This window comes from Phymastichus coffea, unplaced genomic scaffold (assembly GCF_024137745.1).
Source record: "Phymastichus coffea isolate CEN01 unplaced genomic scaffold, Cenicafe_Pcof_1.1 PCOF00337, whole genome shotgun sequence".
Lineage (NCBI taxonomy): Eukaryota > Metazoa > Arthropoda > Insecta > Hymenoptera > Eulophidae > Phymastichus > Phymastichus coffea.
The window spans coordinates 6,698-33,511 of record NW_026707148.1 but is presented as its reverse complement, the minus strand read 5'-3'; the positions used below and the strand labels follow the sequence as shown (position 1 = coordinate 33,511).

General features: G+C 34.9%; 2 protein-coding genes across 2 annotated transcripts; one reads left to right on the top strand and one right to left on the bottom strand.

The window, feature by feature from the left end:
- Positions 1-361: 361 nt before the first annotated feature.
- LOC131674911 (uncharacterized) lies at positions 362-4,362 on the top strand (the record flags this gene model as incomplete). Its single annotated transcript, XM_058953723.1, has 4 exons — positions 362-416; positions 996-1,682; positions 1,761-2,297; positions 2,513-4,362. Coding segments are annotated over 3 exons (1,249 nt in total), but the record flags the coding sequence as incomplete, so codon positions are not given.
- A 4,694-nt stretch (positions 4,363-9,056) lies between these two features.
- Positions 9,057-25,459, bottom strand: LOC131674910 (uncharacterized). The gene is made up of 7 exons (XM_058953722.1): positions 25,287-25,459; positions 24,008-24,313; positions 23,159-23,484; positions 21,864-22,182; positions 18,977-19,265; positions 9,746-9,969; positions 9,057-9,671 (listed from the first exon to the last, which is right to left on the bottom strand). Exons 1-7 carry the CDS (start codon positions 25,457-25,459, stop codon positions 9,434-9,436), a joined length of 1,875 nt encoding a protein of 624 aa, XP_058809705.1. The 3' UTR covers positions 9,057-9,433.
- Between the last annotated feature and the right edge of the window lie 1,355 nt (positions 25,460-26,814).

Here is a 26,814-nt window from a genome sequence, read left to right as displayed (position 1 = left end):
TATGTATAGTCAATATACAAGAAGATCAACAGCAAACATCAAAGTGTAATCATAATCTTTATTCTGCATGTTGCTAAAAAGTACAAAGGAAAAAAATAAAAACTAAGATTTTTATTAAATTTGTGATATTTTTCAAAAAGTACTTTGTAATTTAAAAAAATATATAGTTAAAAATTATTATTGGTTAAAGCATGAGTCATACTTTGAAAACATGGGAGTTTAGTTTTTTTTCTCTAATATATGTGTAATCAATCATTGCCTCTCATCACCTCCAGCATTCTGGCTTGCAGGGCTTCTCATTCATTTTTCTTATCATTGTATTCTTTGTATTAATCATTATTTTAATCTATTTGTATTTCAGATCAAAGCAAGCTAGTGCTGTCTTGAAGCTAAATGCAGGTGTAATAAAAATTAAGGTAAATTAAGGTTTGCTTGTTCTATAATAATTTTTAATGAAAGTATACAACTTTCATTAAATTATAAAATATGAATCTTTTTTTAAATTACTTTAACACTACTCTTTTCATATTTTGATATATTTATTCTGTAGTTGATGTTCAAAAATATCATAATTAACCTGTATGTTATTATTTATTAACAGAGTAAGTTTTATTGTAAAACTGATATTTTTCAGAATATATGAAAAAGTTACATCTAAATGGACTTGAATAATAATTTTATGCAACTGAAATATCTAAAAATTGTTTATTCTGAACTTTATTCTTTAATGTCATTAATCAATAAAACATTATATAATGTATTAATAATTTCAAGATTTTTGAAAAACAACTTGAGAAGTCTAATTATATCAAGATATTTGCTTTTTTATTTATAATATTTACATGTTTATCATTTAAATTTATTACAATATGACACAGCAATTGTAATGTGAACAAATTTATTTTATAATTTTAAATTAGAAAAAGAAAAAATGTTCATTGTTCATGATCAGAAACCATTGAAATGCAAGTATCAAATAAAATTAAATGTTGTAGAGCAAATTACGAAGTCCAGTGAAGAGTGGGTTGGGCAACCCAACGAACCGTATAAATAGGTCCAGTATAGTCAGTGAGGACAAAGGAATCAAAAAAAGTGGTGTAGTTGTAAAAGATAAAAGTCAGATTTCTAAAATGAAACAGCAGACCGAAAATTTGGAGAAAAAAGACAAGAAAATTGATAGCACTGAACCTTCTGTACAGGTTATTGAAAATATGAAACCAATTATTGATGAAGTTATTGATAATTCATTGAATAAATATGAAAATGGTGTAAATGGTCAAGAAACTTCCAACGGAAATGGTGCAGAAAGTGTTGATATTAATGAAAAAGAAGAGGACTTCAATCTTCAATTCGAAATAGAAGAAAATGGTAAACATGAAGAAAATAAAATAAAAAATGTTTCGGATAATGTTGAACAAGAGAACAGAGAAAAAACTAAAGAGACTGTTGATGACGTTAAAGTTATTAAAGACGATTCACCATCTGATACAAATAGTTGCTCTGTAGATGTAGTAGAATCTACTACTTCTGATCCATCTGAGTCCATTGAGTCAATTAAACTAAATGAAGATGAGGATAAAAATATTGAAAGTCAAGATCTGAATGAAGATGAAAATACTGACTCAACTAAAAAATTAAAAGATATTCAAATTAAACTACATGATTGTTTGAAAGATCAAAAGGTTTGTGTTATAGTCTATTTTTTTGAAAAATAAGATAATTACCATTTTTTTCCTTATTAATGTGAATATTATTTTCAGAATGAAGAAGAGAATGATGCTGACCAGAGTGCATCCGAATATCGCCACAAAGAAGATACATTTGGAAAGACTTTGAGGACTCTGTCTGGAAGAAAATCAATAGGAAGACATATAACAATTCAGGATAGGCAGCCATCGCCAAATAGTAGTTTATTTGTTAACACGTCAAGTATTTCCGTTTCAGAAGATGGAAATGCTATGTACAAGCCCTTGTATCAACGTACTGCTCTGTCGGAGTTGCCTTCTAGCAATAATGGTACACCATTGGACAAAAAGCGAAAACTCATAGAAGAAGCCATATCTTCACCAAAAAAATCAAGGATTGAAGGAAGTAATCTATTAAACTCCTCTTTTGAATTCTTAAAATATCCATTCTCACGGAAAGCTGTTGAAGTTTCAACACCTTACAATTTTGGAGAAGTGGAAAAGACAAATATAAGCTCAAGTAAAGAAGTCAAAGCTGATGATGAATCAGGAGCCGGTCGACGGTGGTGTCTCATTATGTAAAAAAAAAGATTAGTTTGATGAAAGTATAAGGTAAGTAATAAATATAAATTTTTCAAATTATTACTAAATATCTTTACAATTCAACTTGTTTCGTAAATCGTTTAAAAAATTAATTTGATGGGTTTTTGCCATATGCAAAAATAATGGTTTTATATTAATTAGTATAAAACTATTCGTTTTTGTATTTACTATATCAAATTTATGAAAAAGAGAACAGTTTTGTAATTGAAAATATTTTGTTTCAGCTCTCGATTCTCGAAGATATATCATCTATTCTGTAAAATCTCCGGTATAAACAGAACAATCATCATTGAGATTCAACATACAATTAGCAGTTGGACCAGTATAAACCTAACCCAATTGCCAATTGCTAAATAGGTAGTAATATATTTAAAGCAAGACTCGAGGTATAATACCATGCTTAATTGACTTAAAAACGTATAGTTTTCAATTAATTTTCAGAAATGTTTAATATCTTTGTCAAAAGTTAATCTATGTAACTTTCAGTTTTGGTTTTTGATTATCAATTTAATTTTCGAAAACAAGCGTAAACTATTTTTGTATATCCAACAGTGTACTACTATTATTGTTGAAAATATCTGTGTAATTGTAATACATACACACATGAATTATAATTGTTTATAGGATTTTATTTCATGATTATAGGAAACACTTCGTTTACGTTTGTTTTACCGTATATCTTAATAAAAAATTTTATTTTAAGATTTCATGATTGTACAAGCAAAGATCCGTACCTAATTCATATAGGTATACTTATGACAAAAGTTCCGCCTTAAAATTTATTGTATATTAATGATAAAATATTATGACTTTTGCAATATTGTGTTAATTTTGTATTGTATACATTTAGAACTTGTAGAAATATCAAAATGTGTTTTTATGAGCTTTATAAATCAATAACATTAATAACTCGTATAAACGTAATGTTCCGTATAAAGTCTTGTGAACTGCACTATGTAACCATAACATTAATAATGAATCATCAGACATTTTTTTCATCAATAAACAAGAGTAGTTTATGATGTAATTGGCATCATATATAGAATTATTTTATTATTTTGTTGGTTTTATCGTCAGTGTTATCCTGTTTGACTTAATTAATAGAAACTTTACATTGTAAAAAGAGAAATGAATAATGTTTTTCACTTGTACAATCATTGAGTAATAGCGTCATGTAACTTTGCATTTCGAAATTTTGCACGAAGCAAAACATTACTTCACAACAATTGTATGGCGAAATATATTTTAATGTAATTTTTTAGCATTACTACCAATTTTGCAGTCACTTAAGCTTAGGTTTAAGTTATTGAGGCACTGCAGAATGTGAAAAACCTCAAGTGAAATATAAAAAAGACTGTATCGTTTATATGTCTATGTAAAATTGCTGTTGATTCACTTATAAATAAATTCGACTTATTCATTGTCATTTGACTTTTTAAAAAATAAATAATCTTTGAAAAATACAAAATAATGAATTTTATACTCGACGTCATTACGTATTTTTAAATGCGCAGATGACTGTAAAATGTATCTACATAATGAGAAAGCAAACATTTTATTTAAATAATACCTAACAATTGAGAGTATAAGGATTATGCGTATAGTTAGATTGTATTTTATCAAATTGTAAAATCATTAAATTATGAATGAAATAGAACAAACAGCGAACGAGATTAAATAAAGAAACAAAAATGATTTGTTTTTATAACCTTGTACATCGTCATCCGTTGGTTTGGCAGGTGAAATTTCAATAATGTATAACTCGTACTAGAAAACAAAGGGAATAGTTTGATATATTTTCTTGTGAACGTAACAACACTGATAAATAACGAAAAAAAAGGTGTAGAGAAACAAATATGCGCATTTACCAAAGTTTGCCACGAACAATATGAAATATGAAATATTTTTTTCATAAAAATGATGAATCAACTCTTCAATAGTCTCGAATTTATAATAGCCGAGAATTGAATCGACATAATTTTTATACACGTTAATCAAACTATATTACAAAGTATTAGGCAGAGAATTATTAAGGTATGTACATAGAAAGTATGAAGTTTATAATAAATTCTGAAATAAGTAAAATGCTTTTCATTTTTCTCTCATATAAATCATTTAACTTTAATTTTATTCGTCAATAATTGTTTTCGATTGTTTAAAGTGAGCACTTAACTTAAAACAGCGATAGTGTCATCGACTGGAGCTTCAGTTCTAAAATACCACGCCTGCTTAAGCTCAGATTGTTAGAAGATTGCGATAGGTGACGCTACTATTGCTTCGTACTTTCAAGGTTGTGGTACTTACACTTACACTAGATGAAACATTCAGGACTGGGCAAATCTGGAAGAGGAACTCTCTCCCAGAACAGCCCTGGAAACTTTGATGTATTGAAAATATTTAGATTTCTTTTTATTTTGTTTCGATGTTAATTCATTTAACTTAGAAAGGAAACATTTTAAATGCTACAAAGAAATTAATTGTTTCGACTTCATCCCGACAATAACACAGGTTAGCAAATTTTACATCCAAAACTAGGCTACACGTCTCCGAAGGTTTTTAGCGTGCTGAATCCAAATGCGATGTCAAAATTGCTCTATCACGTCATAATTCCGAGATATTCTAATCTAAACTTCTGAAAAACGCTGTTTTTCCAAAATATCTCGGAATCCTGATACGAAGGAGCAATTTTAAGGCTAAATTCAGATTCGGTGCAGCAAAAACCTTCGGAAACGTATATTTCTATATAGGTGTGAAATAAATGGAAAATTTGTTGATCTGTGTAATATTCTTTTAGTTCCTACTAAATTTTTACAGTTTTCTTCAGTAGAAGAAAACTACATTCTCTAAAAACTACATTACTACATTCACATCACTAATATCAAAATACAAGGAAAATGTTTATAAATGATCTTATTTTATTGCCATATGTATGCACGAAATCAAATGTTACCTTACGATTTGCTAATTTAGAGTCTGACTGTTCATACTATCATTCACATTCCGCACTACGTACCAAAGACGTGTTTACATATTCATATGCATACACTTACACATACCGCATTTCTAACTAAATTCACAGAAAATATTTCTGCAAGTGATTGCGCTAGCAAAGACAAAGCCAAAGAAAAGCCAAGCTAATTAGTGTTTGAGGGGGTGATAAACACTTTGCTTCCATCATAGAAATGTTAGGAAGCAAACAGTTGGTAGAGACGGACAAAGACGATGTGTGCAGCAGCTACACTTTGAATTGCATTTCTGGAGGTTTACCTTCAAAGGAGAATAGCAAGGGCTCGCAAGAGGATCGCTAATCAAGTCGTTGGTGGTATCTGGTATGTGGAAGCTATTGTCCTTCGGCAAGATGAGCTTTTATACAGACTGAGGTTTTTTCTAATTGATTTATATTTTACTGTCCGTGTATAGGTTGGTCGTTTGAGATACATACGTAAACTAGGAAGTCATTAAAAAATATTCAAATAAAATTGATCAGTTTTTTTTTCATCATTTTTGTTGGACGGGAGAGCATCGTCCAACTATTAACTGTACCCGGTATCCGAGGGACCACTGACTTATTAAAGATAACCTGCATCTACTTTATAAGAGCGCATTGACCATGCTAATTCAACTTTAATTAATGCATGCTCTTCGTTTATTTTTTTTATTCCATCAGATTTTTATTTTAACTTCATTTTAACAATTCATCAATACAAGTTATAACAGTAATGTTAAACGAGCACTGCAAATTTCAATTACACTCGTACATGCTCGAATAAGGATAAAAAAGAAAAAAAGATTGTTTGGTTCGTTTGGTGCTAATGAAGGGACTGTTTTTAATTTTGCAGGGATAAACGAATTATCAGGTGCAAAGATTAGAACACATGTGTATATAGCCAGATGTTTCATTTTAATCGTATTTATAACGCTGTGAAACACAATTATCGAAGTTGACCAACTATTGGATTTCCTGTAGCAATTTGGAAGCGCTGTAGGGCAATCTAAAAAAACGTAATAATTTGCTTGACGTTCATTACTTACTGCTGCCTTTTCTTACACCGTTATTGGAACTTTTATCCTTTTATTTAATGTTATTAAAGATTCCATGTAGCATGAATTAGCATACGAAAATAGAAAGCCTTGGCGACAATACGTTGTTCTGTCAATCCGCCCTATCAACGATCGTGCTTCATATTTATTCGACTTTACTCCGGAGTTGAGTCATTTTTAATACTCAGCGGACATAAAGTTTATTTGCAGCTTGGCAAGTGGCTCGTCGCTGTTTTCTTTGTTTTTATCATGTAACTTCAGAAAGCCTTTCGCCACCGCCTCGGGCACTTTATTTCTTCGACAGTCGCATAGTTATACAGATATTTTGAGGTGCTGAGGCACTTTAAAGTTTCTCCTCTCTCTCGATCTAGACTTTTTATTCGCGCCGGCGCGAGGAAGACCACCATGCGAAATTACCGTCTATGCTGTGTTGCAACTTGCTTATACTTTTCCTCCCTCTCTGGTATTTCAATCTATTTTTAACGTCTCTATTACGGTCAAATTTTGCATTTCATAATACGAATTGATTTTTTTTTGAAGGGGCCATTTATAGATAAATCTCGCAACTTGTAATTTTGCAGTTATTTTACAATTTTGTAACAGTTTTCATATTACGACAAATGTGACACATGCTTTTCCAAACTTGTTTTCTAAATAATTGAAACGTTTGATGTAATTATGTACAGTCGATATTATTCCTCTTTTTAATCATATTAGTTGTACTGTGAAGACCAAACTGGTTTTCTTTTTGAGAGCAAAGTAACAAGTAATTGAAGTACAGTATGTAACAAACTATAATAACAAAAGGCATATAAAATTAAATTCTATTTGAAAATTATATTCAATATAAATGTATTCAAAGGTTCATCAAAAGTCTGCAAAAGTTTTTAAAGTCTTCGGATTTTTCAAAAGTATTAAACTAATAGGAAATTTCGAGGTGACCAACGAAGTTTTCGTCCGAAGTCCCGAATCACATTTAAATTCTTTAAAGAAAATTACGTATATTATTCCATTCAATCGCCATTCAATTTATAAAGCAAACATGTCTAGTGAAATAATAAAAATAAATTCGACATAAAACTCATGTTATCTTCAAAAATCATAAACAAATATGTACAATTAAAAATATGAAAGAGTTCACGTAATACTAGACGTAGACCAATTCAGTGGGGAATCAATATTAAATAAGCCCGTAGAGATGCGTAAGATGAAAAAATATGCGAGGTGAAGGAATATGGTCGCAGCGCGCGTCATAATATAAAGTTGCCAGGTAGTACGCCCGAGGATATAACGCTAGAGATAGAGAGAGAGGGAGAGGAAAGGTTAATGGACCAAAGGAAGCGGCCTAAAAGAATCATCAAAGCCGACTGACGCCATGCATAAATAACACATGCAACATTTCTCTTTCTACACTGTGTGTGTGTGTGTGTGTGTGCGTACACGCGATACACAACGACGTTAATGCATTATATGGACGAGGAACACAGATGCCGCTGCCGCAGTGTCTCTTAGCTGTACACATATGATGGAGTATAGCTTTGCAGCAAACAATATCTACGAAATTTTGTATGAAAGTTTAAAATAATTTCTTCATAAGAAATTTAAAAGATTATATATAAAGAGCTTCAATTTATTAATCTTTGGTATTTTTATTTTAATATTTTAGTAGATATAAGAAAGTATAAGAAAATTTTTAAAATGAAATGTGGAAAAAAGCTGTAATTCGTATGTAAATAAATTATTTTTTCTTGAACGTAAAAAATCTTTTCCAATTAGAAAGTAGAATCTACAAAACATTTAAAATAAGCTGAACTCAGATTTACTTGCACCAACAAAAAAATTTGCTGTACTCACTTTGACTTTCAATTACACTCACATGAGGAGTACTTTGAGTAGGAAAAAAAAAGAAAAAAGTATATTTCAAGCGCAAAGGAGAGGAAAAAGATTGCGAAAAGGATTTTTGGCGAAATGAAATGAAGCCCAATTGATTTTTTAATTTTTTCATTAAGTAGCAGCCGATGAATAGAAGGTAATAAATCTAAAATTAAATCTCTTTATAGGGTTTAAAAGGGCTTATACAGTATATGCAAGAGAAAGAGTAAAAAAAGGGACAGATGACGGAGGCCGGAATTTCCCTATCAGCGTAATTAAATTAGCACCTTTTCACCGCTAATAGAAATTCCTTCGAGAGTTGCTGCTAGCGAAATGCTTTAATGAAACTACCTTCGCGAGTATTTATGGAGTCATACGCACCAGAAAAAGACAAACAAAGCGTGATTAATCTTGCGTTGATGCTCTGCGTTGCATAGCAAATACATTCTCCGTGGTGTGCGATATAAGTGTAAGAAATCAATTGATAAATTATCAGAATAGAGTGTTAAGGATCGAACACAGCAAAAAAAGGAAAGTTTTGAATTTTCAAACATATTCTTAAAATGTTTGAATTGTTCTTAAATTAAGCAATTTTTTTCCTAAGTAAATAAAAATTTTCTACTTTTAAGACCATCGTTTAAAAACTTTTTTATTGCGAGTAATTATTATAATACTTCCTATTAAATTTACCCATATACTTCTCTTTAGAATATTTCAGTGTTTATAGGATGAGATGAAACATACGTATATAAATATTTTATTTTGTAGATATCTATAACGAGTACATTGCAGAATACGTCATCATATTTGATTTTTATATTATAAAATACCATTCGTAACATTTTCCGACTGACACATATGTTTATGATTTCCAGTTACATATTTATATTATTTGCGTCTGAACTATTTTTATCTAACTCCAACTTTCAGTAAATTATTCTTTCGAATAATTTGTGAAATTTCTCTAGGGCTCGTTTTACAGTTTTTTTTCAATTATATATACAAGTGAACAATGTAAATATATGCGTGTGCTTTGCATAAACGTATGATTATGATATTTACACATGAGCGTATATGTTAAATAAGTCAAAGAAAAAGAAACAAAATACTAAAAGAAAAAATCCGTTTCCGGTTTCTAAACTATTTACAGATAATGTAGTGAACTAGAAAATCTGAAAGATGACAACCGCTTAAAGTATTTACATAAACATATCTTAAAAAAAAAATTAGATTCAATTTGTAACAACAACAATTTTATGCAAGAATGGTCCTTGACATCCTTCGCGAAGTCCAGGCCATAGAATAGCTTTGATTTTCATTCCATTGGTAGACGATCGGTGCCGCGAGTGAATTTCGGGTCTGAAATCTTGACCGTGAGCTACTTCCAATACCAACGGTGTATTGCGAGCTAAGCAAGCCCATGCTAATCGAGAACAAGCTAATGTATATTTTTTCACCTCGTTGCTGTCTCTGCGCGAACCAAAAAAATTTTTACATTGTAATTATTCAGTTTTTTTTTTTTAAATTAACTGTAAAATTTTTACCTTAAACAAGGAAAATCATACAAAGTGCGCTCAAGTTGATTTGTGACTTGATGAGCAACATCGCGAGCTCCTGATTGTGCTCCAACGGTTGCCAATTGTCTGCGTATGCAGTCTTCGAGATCCGGTGGTGCTGACGCTTGTAAATGCGTGTTACCGCCGTTGAGTATCTTCAGTGCTTCGATGCGACGCGAAGCTTGCAAAATCCCAGCTAAACGCCAGGATAACTGGAACGGAAGAGTATGGAAATTAATCGAAGAACCTCGAGAGGAATCATCAAAGACGAAAGAATCGTAGCTTGTTATCTTCGCGCGCATATGCTTCTCACGCAATATTTAGACATTGCAGAGGACGACGTAAGCTTTCATGCTTTCACATTCGCAGCCTGAGAAGAATGCTTGACGGTAAAATTTGTTATATGGCGTATGTATATCACACGCGTAGTGCATCTCGCTTTCTATGCGATTGTATATGCACTTACATTCTGAAATAACATCGATATCTTTGATGGTTTTATTTTTGCCGAGTGCCACTACCGACTTTATTACGTGTTCAATTTCTTATTTGCAGAGAGCAATTTTTAACCGAAGTCGAAAAAGTTAGTTATAATATTATTATATCTTTGATGGTATTTATCAGCAAATCTGAAAAGCCTGGATGTTTAGAAAAAAAAGTATATTCCGAACGAAATCGTCTTTGGCAGTGAAGGAAAGATCGATTCGCTAAGCTCTTGAGATATACCCAAGGCACCAATAACTAAGGTCACGTTGAATTTTACAATCGATCGTGAGAGAGAAAGAGAGAAGCAATCGCCCTGATGTACCGCCAGTCCATCTTCAATTTCTCTGAAAGCCTTCGCAAAAAAAGTTTCACCTGCTTGAAGAGATTGCAATTTTTATTGTATAACGTCTTGCTTCGCGTCATTTTGATAAGCTTCGCGAGCGCTTATTGCTTTGGAGGTTTTCTTTCGATTAGAGATGAGCGGCGAGCGGTTACGGATGCTTAACCTCGCCCGATAGATCTTGTTTCTACACGTATAGTCTTGAAATATTTTTTTCTCGTTAAATGTTTCGTACAGATATAATTGGTATTTCAGCAGAGCACAATTGGAAAGATATCGCCAAATTGAATCTTTTTCAATATATTATATGATCAATTATCTTCGAACGAATCAATTATCTTGCCACGCCATTTATATAGCAAAACGCAAATTCTCATTGAGAAAGCTAATGGATAAATGGACAAACAAAGATAGAAAGCAATCAAACAAATCGAAATTAATTGGATGAAAAAACTTCTCCGCATACATTTAAAGCTTGGTTCTAGGAGAAATGTGCTTATTCAAATGGCACATCAGCCAAGGGAAAAGTCTCGTAAAATTACATTAGAAATCTTTCCCCCGGTCGAGAGCATGGGATCAAAATAAGCCCTTTCAAATCCTCGGCCGTAGGACAGCAATCGGCTAAAGCGACACGTCCTATTTTAACCCAGTCGATTTCAGCTTTCCCGGCACTATATACTAGTTTACATACACACTGCAAAGGGTATTTTTAATGTTTGTTTATCTATCTGTATTAATCAACATGGAAATCATGTAGATTGTTACCGATAGGATAAAGAAGTTTGCGATTTACCGACAGGCTAATATAAGTTTTGATTTTTCGAAGAGCGAGCAATTGTTCTTTGGTCATAGTGATGAATTGTTTTTGTAGTCATAGCAATGAAATTGTTACCCTTTTTTTTTTTTTTTTTTTTTTTCTGAACAAACGACACACGAGCTTGCGCTCGCCCCTTTTTTTTGGCTTTTTCTTGGCTTTTTTTTTTCTTCGCGTCGAGAGCGGTCGCTTGTGACTTTTGCTCTAATAAACGCTTAAAAATAAAACGAAAACTGTCTGAAGTTTTATTCCTTTTAAGAATTAAAAAAGCTTGGTCGAAAACATTTTGGTGCCGAAACCCGGGAATAAAGAAAGTTTCCGAGTTTTCTTTTTTTTAATTCTTGCATTTTCGTTGAAAAAAAAAAAAAAAAAAAAGTGTCAGTGAAGAATGGCCGGTCGAGGAGGTCAGGTGCAGGAGGTCGCTTATGACGACGATGCTCATCGTCAAGTTGACAGTGGCGTTGTCATGGCGGCTGCACCGGGAGTTGCTCGAGCTGCTGGCGCTCGGGGCCGGGCTCGTGTCCGAGGCGCTGAACATCTTCCTGCTCGTGGCCGGGAGGCGGCGCCTCGACGAGTTGTCGGCGGTCTTCCTGCTGCAACTCGAGGCCGAGTTCGGGTCCGGGCCGCCGCTTCGAGAGCGGCTCCAAGGCGTGACGCAGGTCCGGGGCGGCGTGCTGCCGGCGAGAGCGGCGCGGCTCTTCCTACTATCGTTGCCCGAGGTCGGGCCGTTGCTGGTCGCCGAGCCGCCGCCGCCGCCGTCCCTGCGCGGGCTGCTGCTGCTGCTCGTGGCCAGGCCGCCGCGCTCGCGCCTGCTGCCGCCGCCCGAGGTCGGGCCGTTGCTGGTCGCCGAGCCGCCGCCGCCGCCGTCCCTGCGCGGGCTGCTGCTGCTGCTCGTGGCCAGGCCGCCGCGCTCGCGCCTGCTGCCGCCGCCCGAGGTCGGGCCATTGCTGTTCGGCGGGGCGTCGGTGCTGCGCCGGCTCCCGCCGTCGCCGCCCGTGAGCGGGCTGGCGCTGCTCGCCGGGCCGCCGCCGCTCGTGTGCGAGCTGTTGCTGCGCTCGCCAACGCTCGTCGTCGAGCTGTACAACGTCGAGTCGTCGATGCAGCGCCCATCAACGCGTCTGACTACGACTTCGTACCACAAGCTGACAACGGCGACGAGAACCTCGACCCCAACTACGCTCTCAATGAACCTTTCGACGTATCCATGGAAGAGGACTTCAACAACGATGAAGACGCGAACTTTAGAGACGTAAATAATTATGACAATCGATTCCATAGTACGACTAGCGATATTCCCGATAGGGTTAGGTTGAATCAGAACCATTCTAGTGATCCATTAAATAGATTAGCTGATATTTTGGAAAATTCAATTATGTCGCGCAATTCCATAGCGAGCAATGAAAGCTCAACATTTTTGAGTAGAATGTCTTCTGCAAAATCGTTGCCCGTTTTCAAGGGTGATCCACTCGAATGGTTGCGATTCAAAAATGCTTTTGAGACTTCAACTGCGACGGGAAATTATAACGAAGAAGACAATGTTCTTCGTATCGCGGATGCCTTAAAAGATAAAGCTTTTGAAGCAGTAAAATCTTTGTTTATGTCCTGCAAAGATACGAAATTGATAATGCAAACATTAGAAATGCGATTCGGGAATTCGAAGTTGATTCTTGATAAATTGTGTGATGACATTCGAAAATTACCAAACTTGAACGTAGATGAGTCGCGAATGATTGAGTTTGCGACCATTTTGAGAAACACCATTTCGGCAATAAAAGGGTTGAATGGTTGGCAAGGTTACTTGCAAAATCCTGAAATTATTGACAACATAATTAGAAAATTGCCCGATTCAATTGTAACAATTTACGCGCATCTTGATTCAACAAACTGTGAAAACAAAACTGATTTGGAAAAATTGTCTGATTTTATTTTCGAAGAGACAAATAAGAGAATCAAAAAGAATTTAATTATTTTGAAAACGGCATCTGCTCAAAACAAACGCCCGCATAACAACGATCGGGACAATTCGAGAAATATTTTGTTGATCGATACTAATAATAAAACTGATGAAAACGATGATGATCAACAACCGCAAGCAAAGAAACGAAAAACTGAGAAATCATGTCTTCTTTGTAATCGTAGAAATCATTTGATTAAGGATTGTCGCGATTTTGCGAAAGAAAAATTGAATGTGCGTTGGAAATTTGCTAGGAGCGAACGTTTGTGTTTCGTATGTCTTGAAAAGGGTCATTCACGTGAAAATTGTCAATCCAAAATCACTTGTGCTCGTTGTAAACGAAATCATCACACCTTATTACATTTCACTCCAAAAGATGAACTTTCAAAGTCCGTTGAAGCTCAAAAGACTGCTCAAATTGATAGTGAGGAAAATTTGAAACAAAATCAATTTCCAAGCAATTCTTTCAACGCTGATTCATGACTAGCTTCGTGCTCTTTATTAAAAACTATTCGGGTTGAACTCTCAGTAAACGAAAAATCAGCGTTAATCTACGCTTTGATTGACGATGGCGCAACAATTTCCATTATAGATGCTTCTGTAATAAAACGTTTATCAGCTCCTAAATTCAAAACGAATATTTATATCAAAGGTATAGCAGGTGAAAAAGCAGTTTTAAAGTCAAATTATAAAACAAGTTTGCATGTCAAAATTGAATCAGATCTTTTCGCAGTAAATAATTTATTAGTTGTCAATGAAATTCCATTGTCGAGACAAGTTATTGTTAAAGAATTAGCTGATTTTTGCAAACAGCGAACTGACGTTTACGTGGAGCCATTCAATGAAATTCCTCTCATGTTAATCGGTCAAGACAATTGTCGTCTTATTCTTACACGAGAAGTTCGCACGATTATGAAAGACGATTTAGTTGTTTCGCGCTGTTTATTAGGCTGGTCCATCCACGGTCATTTTAACTCTTCTATCAAAACATTATCAATAAATTTGTGTAACACAGGGGTTGTGAAAAGACCGTCGAAACCACATAATGACAAAGAGCTTAATGAATTAGTATTTAATTATTTCAATCTCGATGCTATCGGAATTATTCAGTTTAAATGTGTTGATCCGGGTATTGCTCGTGCAATTAAAATTCTAGATTCAACTAGCAATTACGTGAACGATTCATGGGAAGTAGGTTTACTTTGGAAATCCGAAAAACGTAATTTCCCAGACGGAAAAGCTCAAGCATTGTCTCGATTATTATCTCTTGAAAGAAAGTTAGATCGCGATAAAGAATATGCTGGTTTATATTATAAAGAAATGGAAAGATTGTTTGAGTGTGGGTTTGCTGAAAAGGTCATTGAAGAATCGAGTGACAATCGAATTTATTATTTGCCTCATTTCGGAGTTCGCAATGTAAATAAGCCCGGTAGAGTTCGTTTAGTTTTCGATGCGGCTTCGAAATCCGAATCTGTCAGTTTCAATGACCTTTTATTACCTGGCCCGGACTATTTAAAATCTTTACCAGGAATTTTAATGCGGTTTCGTCAATACAAAATTGCAGTCAAATCGGACATAAAAGACATGTTTATGAAAATCAAAATTATTGATTCGGATCGCGACGCGCAGAGATTTTTATGGAGAGGTTCGGATCGTACAAATGAGCCGACAATTTGTAGAATGCGAGTATTATTATTCGGAGCCAAATCGTCACCTAGCACAGCTTTGTATATTAAAAATAAGAATGCGATGATTTTTCAATCTCAATTTCCTATAGCTTCACAAAAATTAATTGAAAATTGTTACATGGACGATTATTTAGATAGCTTTGAGTCTAGTCAAGAAGCGAATGACATAGTAAAACAAGTGATCAAAATCAATGAAAAGTCAGACTTTAAAATGCACAGTTGGTCAAGTAATTGTCGTTTGGCTCTTGTTGATATTCATTCGTCAGCTCAATCAAAAGAGATTATAAATAGTTTTAAACCTGGATGAGAGTGTAGAAAAGGTGTTAGGTTTGAAATGGCTTAATAGCTCAGACTGTTTAACCTTTAATTTTAACAGCAAGAAAATTTCACCTGAAATTTTGCAAGGAGTTCAAAGTCCGACTAAGAGACAGTTTCTAGGTATCATTATGTCTATTTATGACCCTTTAGGATTTTTGTTACCTTTTTTGATTCAATCAAGATTTTTAATGCAGAAAATATGGAAAAGTAAAATACATTGGGACGATTTGATTTCGAATGACGAATTTATCGTGTGGAAAAAATGGCTTCTCGAGTTAAAAAATATTGAGTCAGTTAAAATTAATCGTTGTTATCAGTTGCGAGACTTTCAAAAAAAAGATGCCGAGCTACACGTATTTTGCGATGCAAGCTCAAATGCTTGCGCAGCTGTCTGTTACTGGCGCTTTCATATAGGCGAGGAAAGGTTTCACGTAGCTTTTGTGATGGCGAAAAGTCGTGCTATAGCTCTTAGCGACAAAAGTACGATTCCTAGATTAGAATTACAAGCCGCCCTGATTGGAGTGAGATTAGCTGAATTTGTCGTACGCGAACATGATTTTTTTGTTAAAAAGCGATACTTTTGGTCAGATTCTACAACTGTTTTGAGTTGGATTCGAAAGAATCCATTAGAATTCAAAAGTTTTGTCGCGAATCGTGTTGGTGAAATTCGTAAGAAAACAAATCCGGATGAGTGGCATTGGGTAAGCTCAAGTCAAAATGCAGCTGACGACGGTACGCGTTTTAGGCCGGAGGCTTTGCAAAATAAAAGCCGCTGGTTATCAGGTCCACCCTTTCTATTTGATTCGGAAATTGACTTAAACAATAAATTAGATTTGAGTATCACCGAAAAGACAGTCGAGACGGAAAAAGAATTTATTACTGGAGAAGAATTTATTTTATTGACTAATCATTTCTCTCCATTAATTGATTTTAATCGATTCTCGACGTTTTTACGTTTGACGCTCACTTTAGCAAAAGCTCTTGAGATTCTTGATATTTGGATGAAAAGAAATATAAACTTATTCGAAACTCGGACTGAACGTTTTGAAAGAGCAAAGAAATTAGTGTTGATTCAAAGTCAAGTTATTTCCTTTCAGGCTGAAATTGCCTCGTTAAAATATTCGGGTACGGTTCGTAAAAATAGTAAAATTACAAATTTATCTCCTTACGTCGATGAAAATGGTTTACTGCGATCGGACAGTAGAATCCAAAATAAAATCAATCAGGAGCTTCGAAAAGATCCGATAATACTCGATGGCGATGAAAGACTTTCGAGATTAATCATTCAACATTATCACGAAGAATTTTTTCACATGCATCACGAAGCGGTTATCAATGAAATTCGTCAGCTGTATTTCATTATTGGTTTACGTCGCGTTTTTAGAAGTATCGTTGCGCATTGTCCGACGTGTCGACAATTAAGAGCAAAACCATATCAACCACGAATGTGTGCTCTACCCGATGCTAGGCTGGCTTATCGAATGAGGCCTTTCAGTCATTGCGGTCTCGATTACTTTGGACCTATTTGGGTAAAAATAGGACGAAGAAAAGAGAAACGGTGGGGAGCGATATTTACCTGCATGACGGTTCGGGCAATACACATCGAATTGGTCGATAATTTGAGCGCGGATTCTGCGATCATGGCTTTACGTAGATTTTCGGCATTGAGAGGTTTCCCGGTGTATATTTATTCTGATAATGGAACATGTTTCGTTGGAGCTAATAGAGAATTGTTAGAGGCGATCGAATCAATTGACTATGCAAAATTGTTTCAATTTACGTCAAAAAAATAATATAGTTTGGAAGTTTAATCCACCTACAGCCTCCAACATGGGAGGGGCGTGGGAGAGACTTATCAGGTCGGTGAAGTGTGCGTTAGCGGCTACTATTAGACATAGGCATCCAAAAGAAGAAACCTTACGTACCATTTTAGCGGAAATTGAACATAGTGTAAATTCTAGGCCATTAACGCACGTTTCAGCCGACCCTCATGATTTGGAAGCTCTCACCCCAAATCATTTCCTGATTGGATCCTCTTCAGGACAATTATGTTTACCACGATATACTTATAAAAATTTAGACTTAAAGAAAGAATGGAAAAAAGCTCAAATGTACGCGGATGAATTCTGGAATCGATGGTTACGCGAATATCTTCCAACATTACATTCTAGAAAGAAATGGCAAAAGGACCAACCTCAATTAAAAATAAACGATTTAGTTATAATTACCGATGAAAATGTACCAAGAAACTGTTGGAAAAAGGGAATTGTAATTCGTGTTTTACCAGGCGCCGATAATAGAGTAAGAGTTGTTGAACTAAGAACGGAAAACGGAGTGTTAACAAGACCTAGTAATAAATTAGTTAAGTACGCATGAATAGATCATGCGGGATCACTTGTCTGAGAATTGACTGTAAAACCTCACTCAAAAAGAGAAAGGTATTCTTTGAATTTGTGTCAAGGCCGCGTCGCGAAAGAATTGCTTTCGTGGGCGCAGAATCTTTGCCAATGAATTTTGATTCAGTAAAAGGCAAAGCTACGGGGTAGTTAAGCGCAGAGGCTTGTCTACGGACGGTTGGCTGGACAAATTCGGGTTTAATTTTCTTGAGAGTTGGTAAGAGTAATAGATATGAAATAAGACGCAATTGTAAATTATATAATTTGTTTTATTTATGATTGATGTTTACTATTAAAGTTTAAGAATACAAAATATAAAATTTTGTAGGTGGGGAGGATGTTACCGATAGGATAAAGAAGTTTGCGATTTACCGACAGGCTAATATAAGTTTTGATTTTTCGAAGAGCGAGCAATTGTTCTTTAGTCATAGTGATGAATTGTTTTTGTAGTCATAGCAATGAAATTGTTACCTTTTTTTTTTTTTTTTTTTTTTTTTTCTGAACAAACGACACACGAGCTTGCGCTCGCCCCTTTTTTTTGGCTTTTTCTTGGCTTTTTTTTTTCTTCGCGTCGAGAGCGGTCGCTTGTGACTTTTGCTCTAATAAACGCTTAAAAATAAAACGAAAACTGTCTGAAGTTTTATTCCTTTTAAGAATTAAAAAAGCTTGGTCGAAAACATAGATATAGACCTCACCTTTCTAATTGTGAACATTTTAAAAATGAGTTCCTTGTTTCTTTAGTAAAACATTATTTATTCAAGAGGTCAAGCTATTCGAACGTCAATTTCTTTCGCACTTGACGAATAGCCTCGAAAGAACTATTTAAGTGAGTGTGTTTTTCCCATCGACTTCTTCACTCTCCAACTGTTTATTCTTTCAACGTCATTCGACAAAAAAGCAAGAAAATCAAATTGGAAAAAGTTTGTAGTGTCCATCATTAACAGAAAAACTTTTACGCAAGAAAACGTTAAAATTTGGTAATTTAATTTCTTTGGTTTCAGTATTTCTCGATAATGCGTAACGAAAAGGTACATAGCGACATTTCTGATCTGTATGCGTGATTAAAGCTGAATCATTGACGGAACAGGCTCGACAACGTTTGTGGCGTAACGATAATTGATCGTCCGAGAGCAAACGAAATTCATATCGCTTTCGTCGGCGCAATTCCAAAAAAGTTTTCATCTTGATTGCACCACTTAGTAGAAAGAAAATCAAAAACTCACTACAACAATCGAATACAATATCTTAGTCTTGAGTTCAGGTGCGTCCTTTAATGGTAGAAGCCCATTAAGTGCCTCAAGCGTGTGCTGACTTGCTTGGGTGTAAAGAGCAGCGTAACGTTCACAAAGACGTTCCGCTCCAGCATCCTGACAGCTAAGACCTTGAAGGGTTTTAAATGAGGGTTCAGGTGTAAGACTACAACTTTCATCTGTGTGATAACCGGCGCTGCTTGATGATTCTTCTCCCTCCTCCTCCTCATCGTAGTAGTAATCGCCTGATTGTGAGCCATTAGTCAGTTCCTGAGATCCAACGTTTTTTCAATATTATTTTACATCGAAACAAGTAATTAACTGCGTGCAAAATATTGAAAAGCAATAAATAATATTAACTTATAGTCTAGAAATAAGTTTATTGGTATTCGCAAGTCGTTTTCTGAACAGATATATTCCGTGCGACTTAGTGAAGTAAAGTGAAGTGTCCTCCAGTAATCCAAAAAGAATGAAAGTTGTTAAACTTTCCTGTCATCAAAGTAATATTATTTTTTCTGAACAATAAACATTTCCTTGAAAAAACGCGAGAAACTCATGTTTCCCTATTCCTGACTACACGTTTTGATATAACATTCTATGAAATATGCAGAGATAAAAAAAAAAATTAGGTCATAAATTTCCAGACAAAAATCTTTTTCTCCCTCTCAACGATCTCTCTCATTGTCAGGAAACCCGCAGTCGGCAGTTTTTCTCTTTGGATGAATCAGTGCGTGCGCGACGAGAGAGAAAGAGAAAGAAAACAAAGTCTCCTTATAAGCTTAGAGGCTGACACTCATTTCCCTGCGAAAGTTTCCGGTTAACGCGAACAATTTGCACGCGACGGACGCTTGGGGAAATCAGTGCCTCAGAATTGTCCTGCACTTGTCATTGCGAATCCATCAGCGTTTCAACGGAAAATTCATCTACCATATGTCAGCGGTGGCGTCAACGGTGGTTCGATGACGGGACTGTAGTACTATTATTACGACGTATTTCTGATGACAATGATTAATTTTCTGATTTATTAGTTGTGCTATTATAACAAGTCTTTTAAGAATGTCAGTAAACTCCAATTTTGTAACTATATTGTAGCAGACATTACACGTACTTTTATTTTGCAAACTAATTTTTTATTATTATCTAAGGAAGTCCAGCATTAAGTGCTTTACGATAATAGTTCACTGATTTTACCGAAACTATTTAAGGTAGTCAATAGGAATATAAAGAAAAAATGTACAATATATTTCAATACTTGTAAGGATCACGCCACAAGTCAAATAATTTTCAAATGCTGAACGGACGACTTTTGCTACGTGTATAATTTTCGTGCATATAAGTAGGATCACAAAAAATAGATTAAACTTCTAAGAACAACAATAATATGACGATTCTTATTCATCTTAAACTTTAAAAGGATTTCTAAAATCAAACATCTTCAATTTTATTATTTGTTGAATCAAAGGTATCATAGTAACAGCACGGCATTAAATTGTTATTAACACAGATTGTTACTATGTATTTTAAAAATAATTTCGTTCTGGTACATGAAACACAACATCTCAATTTAAAACGGCTAACTTATTGTCGCTCGTCACCTCGTAAACTCGCACGCAATTTCAGTCGCCCACAGAAAACTGATCGGTTCTACCAAAGTTCATGCGAAACAAGCGACCATTTGTAATTTAGAGTCACGCTAGGGAGCCCTTCACAATATTTTTTATTCCTCTGAGCCAAGGTAACTTCGCAAGACCGTAATCTCGTATGTAAATTTGATACGCGTATAGATACACACGAACGCTAAGGATTTTCCCGCAGCGCTAGTGCACGCTTCATTTCGTTACTACCCTGCTGATTTTCCGTCTCATGGCGTGTGTGCAAAGTTTCTGAGATGATCAAACTTTTACACTGCTAAGTTTTCAATTGACATTGTCGACCTGTGAAGTGACAGTGTATTTTGATTTTGCGGAACTTCGGCAGTTCGATTTTTCCCTTCGTTCTCACCAACTCTCACTAACTTGTGTTCAAATTTGTTCAAGCGGAAAGTTTGATAGTGTAAAAGATTACTATACTCGTCTTCGTATCACTGTCAACTATGCATAGTCAAATTCATTTTATTTACTTATAATAATGACGACTTCTGGGCAAAAGTTATAATGTTTATTTGCTTTGCACTTCCAACGGACTACAACTTCTCATTAAACTGGAAATTTGCGAATATATTTACGTGCTTATTGATTCTGAAAGTCGCAAGAGTATTAATTATTTTCTGCACACATACATCGGATATTTTAATTAAAATCTTGGTATAATTTCGCGCACTTGGCTTAAAAGTTTTAAATCTCAATCAGATTGGATTGTGGTATACCAAATAAACTTTCAATGAATAATTACCATCACCCCGATTGTAATCACTTCGAATGTATATACCAAATTCTTTTCGTTTTTTATGCGCTTCGGTATTGAATTCGTCTCTTCCTTTGATTCTCAATATGTAGTAAAATTTCAAGTCGAGCGTAAAAAAAGAGATGGCTTTGTATATAGACGTTATTACTTTTGTTTGAATTCATATTGCGTAGAGGATTTTCATTTATAGTGATAGATCATTGAATCCAAACAAAAAAGACGATCTTCTACACTAATAACTTTTGGTACTATTTTTTCATTCGTGAATTATGAACAATAGTTTAAAACTCAAAAGTTTGTAAACCTTAATAACGTAGCGTTTTTAAATCCAATTCCTTCAAAAGAATTGTGAATCATGCCAATTCTCACTCAAAAGAAACAAACAAAAAAAACAAAAGAAAAACATAAGCACATTATCAAAAACTTTGAAACAGCTCCCTCAGGTAAAACATTTCATGAACTTACCGGAGCTCCATCACTGTTCATCAGTTGGATAGCGAGAGTACATCCCCTCGAGAATTGCAACAGTTTTGCAGCGAGCGAGGTTTGATTCTTCGAATCATTGTAAGTTTTTCTCAATACACTCCACTGTCTCAATGCCTCTTTGTCTTGTTCGACGCGTGTTTTTAACTCTACTAACAATTCGTCCAATCTTGTGCCACTTGCACGTTCAAGAACGTTTAGCAAACCTTGGTTGTCAATTAAACGCTGCTGCACCTCACTGTGCTTTAATGACAGTTGACGTTGATGTGATGCTGCTTGCACACCTTGATCACCTAAGGATTAAAGATGTCTAATATAAATCAATGGTAAATAAAATATCCTTTTTTTTTCCCCTCGAATGAATAAACACGTTCGAGATAAGGAAGAATTTTTCTACAATGTAGATCTATTGTGGGTTTGAATTCAACAAAGCACATTCTTGCTTTGAAACTAGTCGATCTCTATCTATCACATAGTTCTCGTACAAAGTGGTACTTGATCGATTAGTTGATTTCAGTGTCTTACTCGTGGTACGACGTAGGTCAATAGAATTCACATCTCGTAAAAGCAGCACATCCTCTCTTCGCTTCTTCTTGGGGAAAGTCTCTTGGTCGCGGATGGAACGAAAAGACGAGAAGAATTTGAGACAACTTTATTAATTGTTTTAAAGCTGCTGACTGCTGCTTTTCTCTTTTCGAGTTTCTCGTAAAGACAATAAAGATACTTATTTACGACATTAAACGGTTTTTTATATTGAAAGTTTTCTTTTATTTTATACGCTAAGCGGATAGAAAAATTATTAAAACTTTTATGAAACAGAGAGGTATAAAATTTTACAGATCACTGAAATTTCCATCGAAAACTATCTTTTAATTCTAGTATACTTGATGTACTACTCGAATATCATTTTAAATTTTGTGTAATATACTAGTACTATTTCTACAATCACCTTAGTAATTTTTGAAGCTTTTAAAAATTTTAGTCAAATAATTTTATTTCAATATTTTTACATTTAGACAAAAAATTCATAATATGAGTTATCAAATTATTTTCACAAACTCTACACATAATTATACCTCAGTATATGTACAAATACGACTTAGTAATGTAGGAAAAGATTTATCTAGCCAAATCCCTCCTCTCCCTTCATGCATAAAATCAGTTCTATACACACCCTCGTTGTTGATTCACCTATAAGACTTTCTATCCTCATCGCTGCTGTGTACACAATCCCTTATCATATCTCTCGTCTCTTGAAACGCTACTCACCTTTGTGCAAACCCGCGTGCTTGCCGAGGCTCTCGATCTTATGAAGTGCGAGCTTGTAGGCATCGGCTCGTGTCTCCAATTCGTCTTTAAGCGCAACTGGCAACGGCACTAGATTTGACGTGGAATTGATCAGGCTGTTAATGCTATTTGACGACGAGAAACCATGATGATGATGATGATGATGATGATGATGGTCGTTGCTATTTCCATTGCTAACAGTGCTCTTGGGTTTAGCTTGGACGAGGCCGTGTTTACCTAGACCCTCGACTGCTCTTTCGAGGGCACGACGACGAGTGATCAGGGCGCTTCGGACACTTGGCGCTGCTCTATTTGAGACGCACATACATACACACGTAATAGCTATTTCGAGAGATTAGTTCGAGATACGATTGTTAGTGGAACGAAAAGTAAATATGCTGCTTGGTTTAGTGACTAGAAAATTTTATAGATTAGATAAACGACCGATTTTGAATGTTGGTTGAAAATTTGCTTCCGTCAAATATGTTCGTTGAAAAATAATCGTAATCGATTCATTAAATTGTTACTCTCCCAAAATAAATATTCAGCTTGTCAAATACTATTTAATGAGCTGAAAAAGCGGGCGATAATATGTTTGAGCGAGAAATGCATTTCGTTTATTAAACAAGTCACTCAAGAAAGCTCATCTATATACTGCACGGACTTTACATCAGTTTGCCGTAAGACCGCCACCATAAGCCCTGTAGTGATATATCTATAGAGCAATAAGAAAACTAGGTAGTAGAAGCAATCAGCAGTGGCTGTTCACCACAGCAATATCATGCATAAAACAATAGCGCAGGTGTATATATAGGAAATGCGATATCGAACCTGTTGAGAGCAGAGAGCAGCCTTGCCCAAGCCCTCAAATGAAACTGGTCATGGGCGTCACCGCTAGCTATGAGATATACAACTCGCCATAGAAGTTGCTCAAGCCTCAACACCTTGACATCGCGTATACCCAACTCGAGGAGACGAGCGTACAGAGCTTCCAGCAGTACCAGACTGTGAGGTAGCGTCTCGATTAGCAAGTCGATCGGGATGTCCGGCAGTGCGGCCTTCAACGTGTACTGCGGCAACCGCAACAGGAAACCAGCCGCCTCGCGATACTGGCGTCCCTCGTACAGACGCAGCAGCCTATACATATATCATCAGAATGGTAAATTTAGAAATAACGTAAGACCGATAGATTAATGCAGGGTATGTATGGGTGTATGTGTAGGGGATATTCTTCCAAGGATTTCATTAATAGCGAAATCGGCTTGACGTTGAATTTTTTCTTAATTATTGGTGTCATGACTTTGATTTTACTTGTAAGTTGCAACTGTCTCGAAATAATCAAGTGCTTTTGAGGCACATGCTTTTTATTATTAAAGCTTCTAAAAATAAAATGGTGCAAGCCTCATTAGTCAACACAAGCACGTGCTTTTCATAAACGTTAATCATAAATATGTATGATAAAAAATGATGATTGGTACTGAGTATTTAAAAAATTAAAAAAAAAATGTTTACTACAGTTCTAACGTTAAGGAACGGCGAGAATGACTGAGTACATTCTTGCGTGTCTATCATATGGTATGCATGTAATTGTAACGGTGCGCAGAAACAAAAAAAGAAATATTAGAAAAAGACAATATACGGTGGAGAGACAGAGTCAGAGCGAGAGAGATAGAGAGAGAGAGAGAGATAGAGAGAGAGAGAGATAGAGAGAGAACTATGAATAATAAGTTTGCAACGTATATTGCCGTTTCACGCGTTCATATACATACATCACCATGTGAAATTCCTATCATCAAAGTATACGTCGACTACCTTCTCTCAAAATAATAATAAATTCGTCCATAAACATGACAAGTAATTAATGAGTTAAGTTCGTCCGTAAATTGCAATTAATATCGTATTTCTTAATATTAGAAATCGCTTTAACAGATTAATTACATACGTAGATTTTAGATTGACATGTAAAAAGCGATTTCTCGATGTATATTTTAGTCGTACGCGTATTTTATTCGAACCGCTGCCTTCAAAAAAGATTTATCTTAACTTTCCTTCGGATTTATATAAACGAATAATCAATTCATTTAACTTAACAGATATTTCTTGTGCCTACCTTCTGAGTGCCATTCTTGGATTAGTACCCTCATCGTCGGCTATACCAACAAAGCCAACGTGAAGCTGCGATCCTGGCACCCAGACCAAACGTTGAATTGCATTCCGTGGCCTCTCCGGTCTTATACGTTCGCACGAATTCAGAGCCATCAGTTGCGTCGTTCTTCTGTTCATTTGTCCAGCTTTTTTTTTCGTGTTCGCTTATTATCTGTAACTTAAAGAATATTGCAAATGTAATTGATATGCTTTTTTTTAGAACGTAATTTGACAAATTTTCAATATCATTTATAAATACAAAAGGTTTAAGTGATTCTTTGGTTAATGACTACTAGAAAGAGTACTGTAAAAAAAACGAAACAACTTTCCACTATTGTTTGGAACATTTAACTCTTTCAAATATCATTAGTTAATGATAGTCAAGGAAAAGTATGAAACAGTATGATAGTTTGTGATATGTTTTCAAGTTCGTACATAAGTATGGTCACTTGATTGAAATATCGACCTACTTGTGTACATCTCACGAAAGGGAGAATGATAATTAACCAGAATCAAAGAAGACACTAAGAAGTCTAGAAAAATTCTGTGATTAATCTAGACCAATTTAGTGCACGAATGACAATTCAATTCACGCGAAAGAAATTGAAACATCGTTTTTCCTACTTTCAGCGCGCGATGACGGCCTACTGCTGCGGGACAATCGGACCACTTATTTTTTTCTTGCGCTTCGTTGCCACCGCGTGCAAATTCTCGGTTCTTTTCTTCATTTCTTTTTTCGTCGATGCTATTAATAAGATTTCGATTTTTTTCCTTCTTGCCTTGTATGGTACGTGCTCGTTTTTTTCTGCAGGTTCTCCCATGACTTTGCGTGTCTTTTCTAGTATTATGATTGTGTTGATGATTCTCGGGACAACAGATTTTTTTTGGTTCGATTGATGATGCGTATAATTTTAACTGTAATGTAATAAGCTTTTGATTTGCTTTCGAAGTTTTTTTTTCATTGCTTTGAAAATACTCAATCAATTACAAAATTATAAGTTTTTGAAAAGTTATTTATTTCTCAGAATTAAGTTTTTAAAATAAAGATTCAGAAGTTAAAAAACAGCTGTCACATTATTGTGGAAGTATAAAACCTTGTTGATATAGGATAGTTTTAAAATTTCGACAAATTAGATCTTACTAAACAAAAAACTGTTACTACCAGAACAGTGAACCAGTAAAGTATGTTAATTAAATTGGAAAGTTGATTGCAAATAAATTTCTTATCATACCACATATGAAAATAAAAATATGTTCGTGAACGTCACCTTATGAACAAGTTTAATAATGCATATTAGTCAAAAGTGTTAGGTATTAGAGAAAGTAAGTTTTTCAGAAATGATTTCTTTTGACAATTATATAAAGAAAAACGTTCAATCATCTTAATCTATCAATCTATTACATAAATTACAAAAATAAAAATATATTATATATATATGTATATATATGTATAAACTAAAATTATATATATATATATATATATATATATATAT

What these genes read in the sequence shown, in the direction of transcription:
- LOC131674910 (XM_058953722.1), bottom strand. Translation starts at nt 25,459, where the DNA reads ATGAACAGAAGAACGACGCAACTGATGGCTCTGAATTCGTGCGAACGT. An exon ending in CTGCTCTCTGCTCTCAACAG is followed by an intron (nt 23,485 to 24,007) that starts GTTCGATATCGC and finishes CGTCTCAAATAG; the next exon opens with AGCAGCGCCAAGTGTCCGAA. An exon ending in TATTGTATTCGATTGTTGTA is followed by an intron (nt 9,970 to 18,976) that starts GTGAGTTTTTGA and finishes CTTCCGTTCCAG; the next exon opens with TTATCCTGGCGTTTAGCTGG.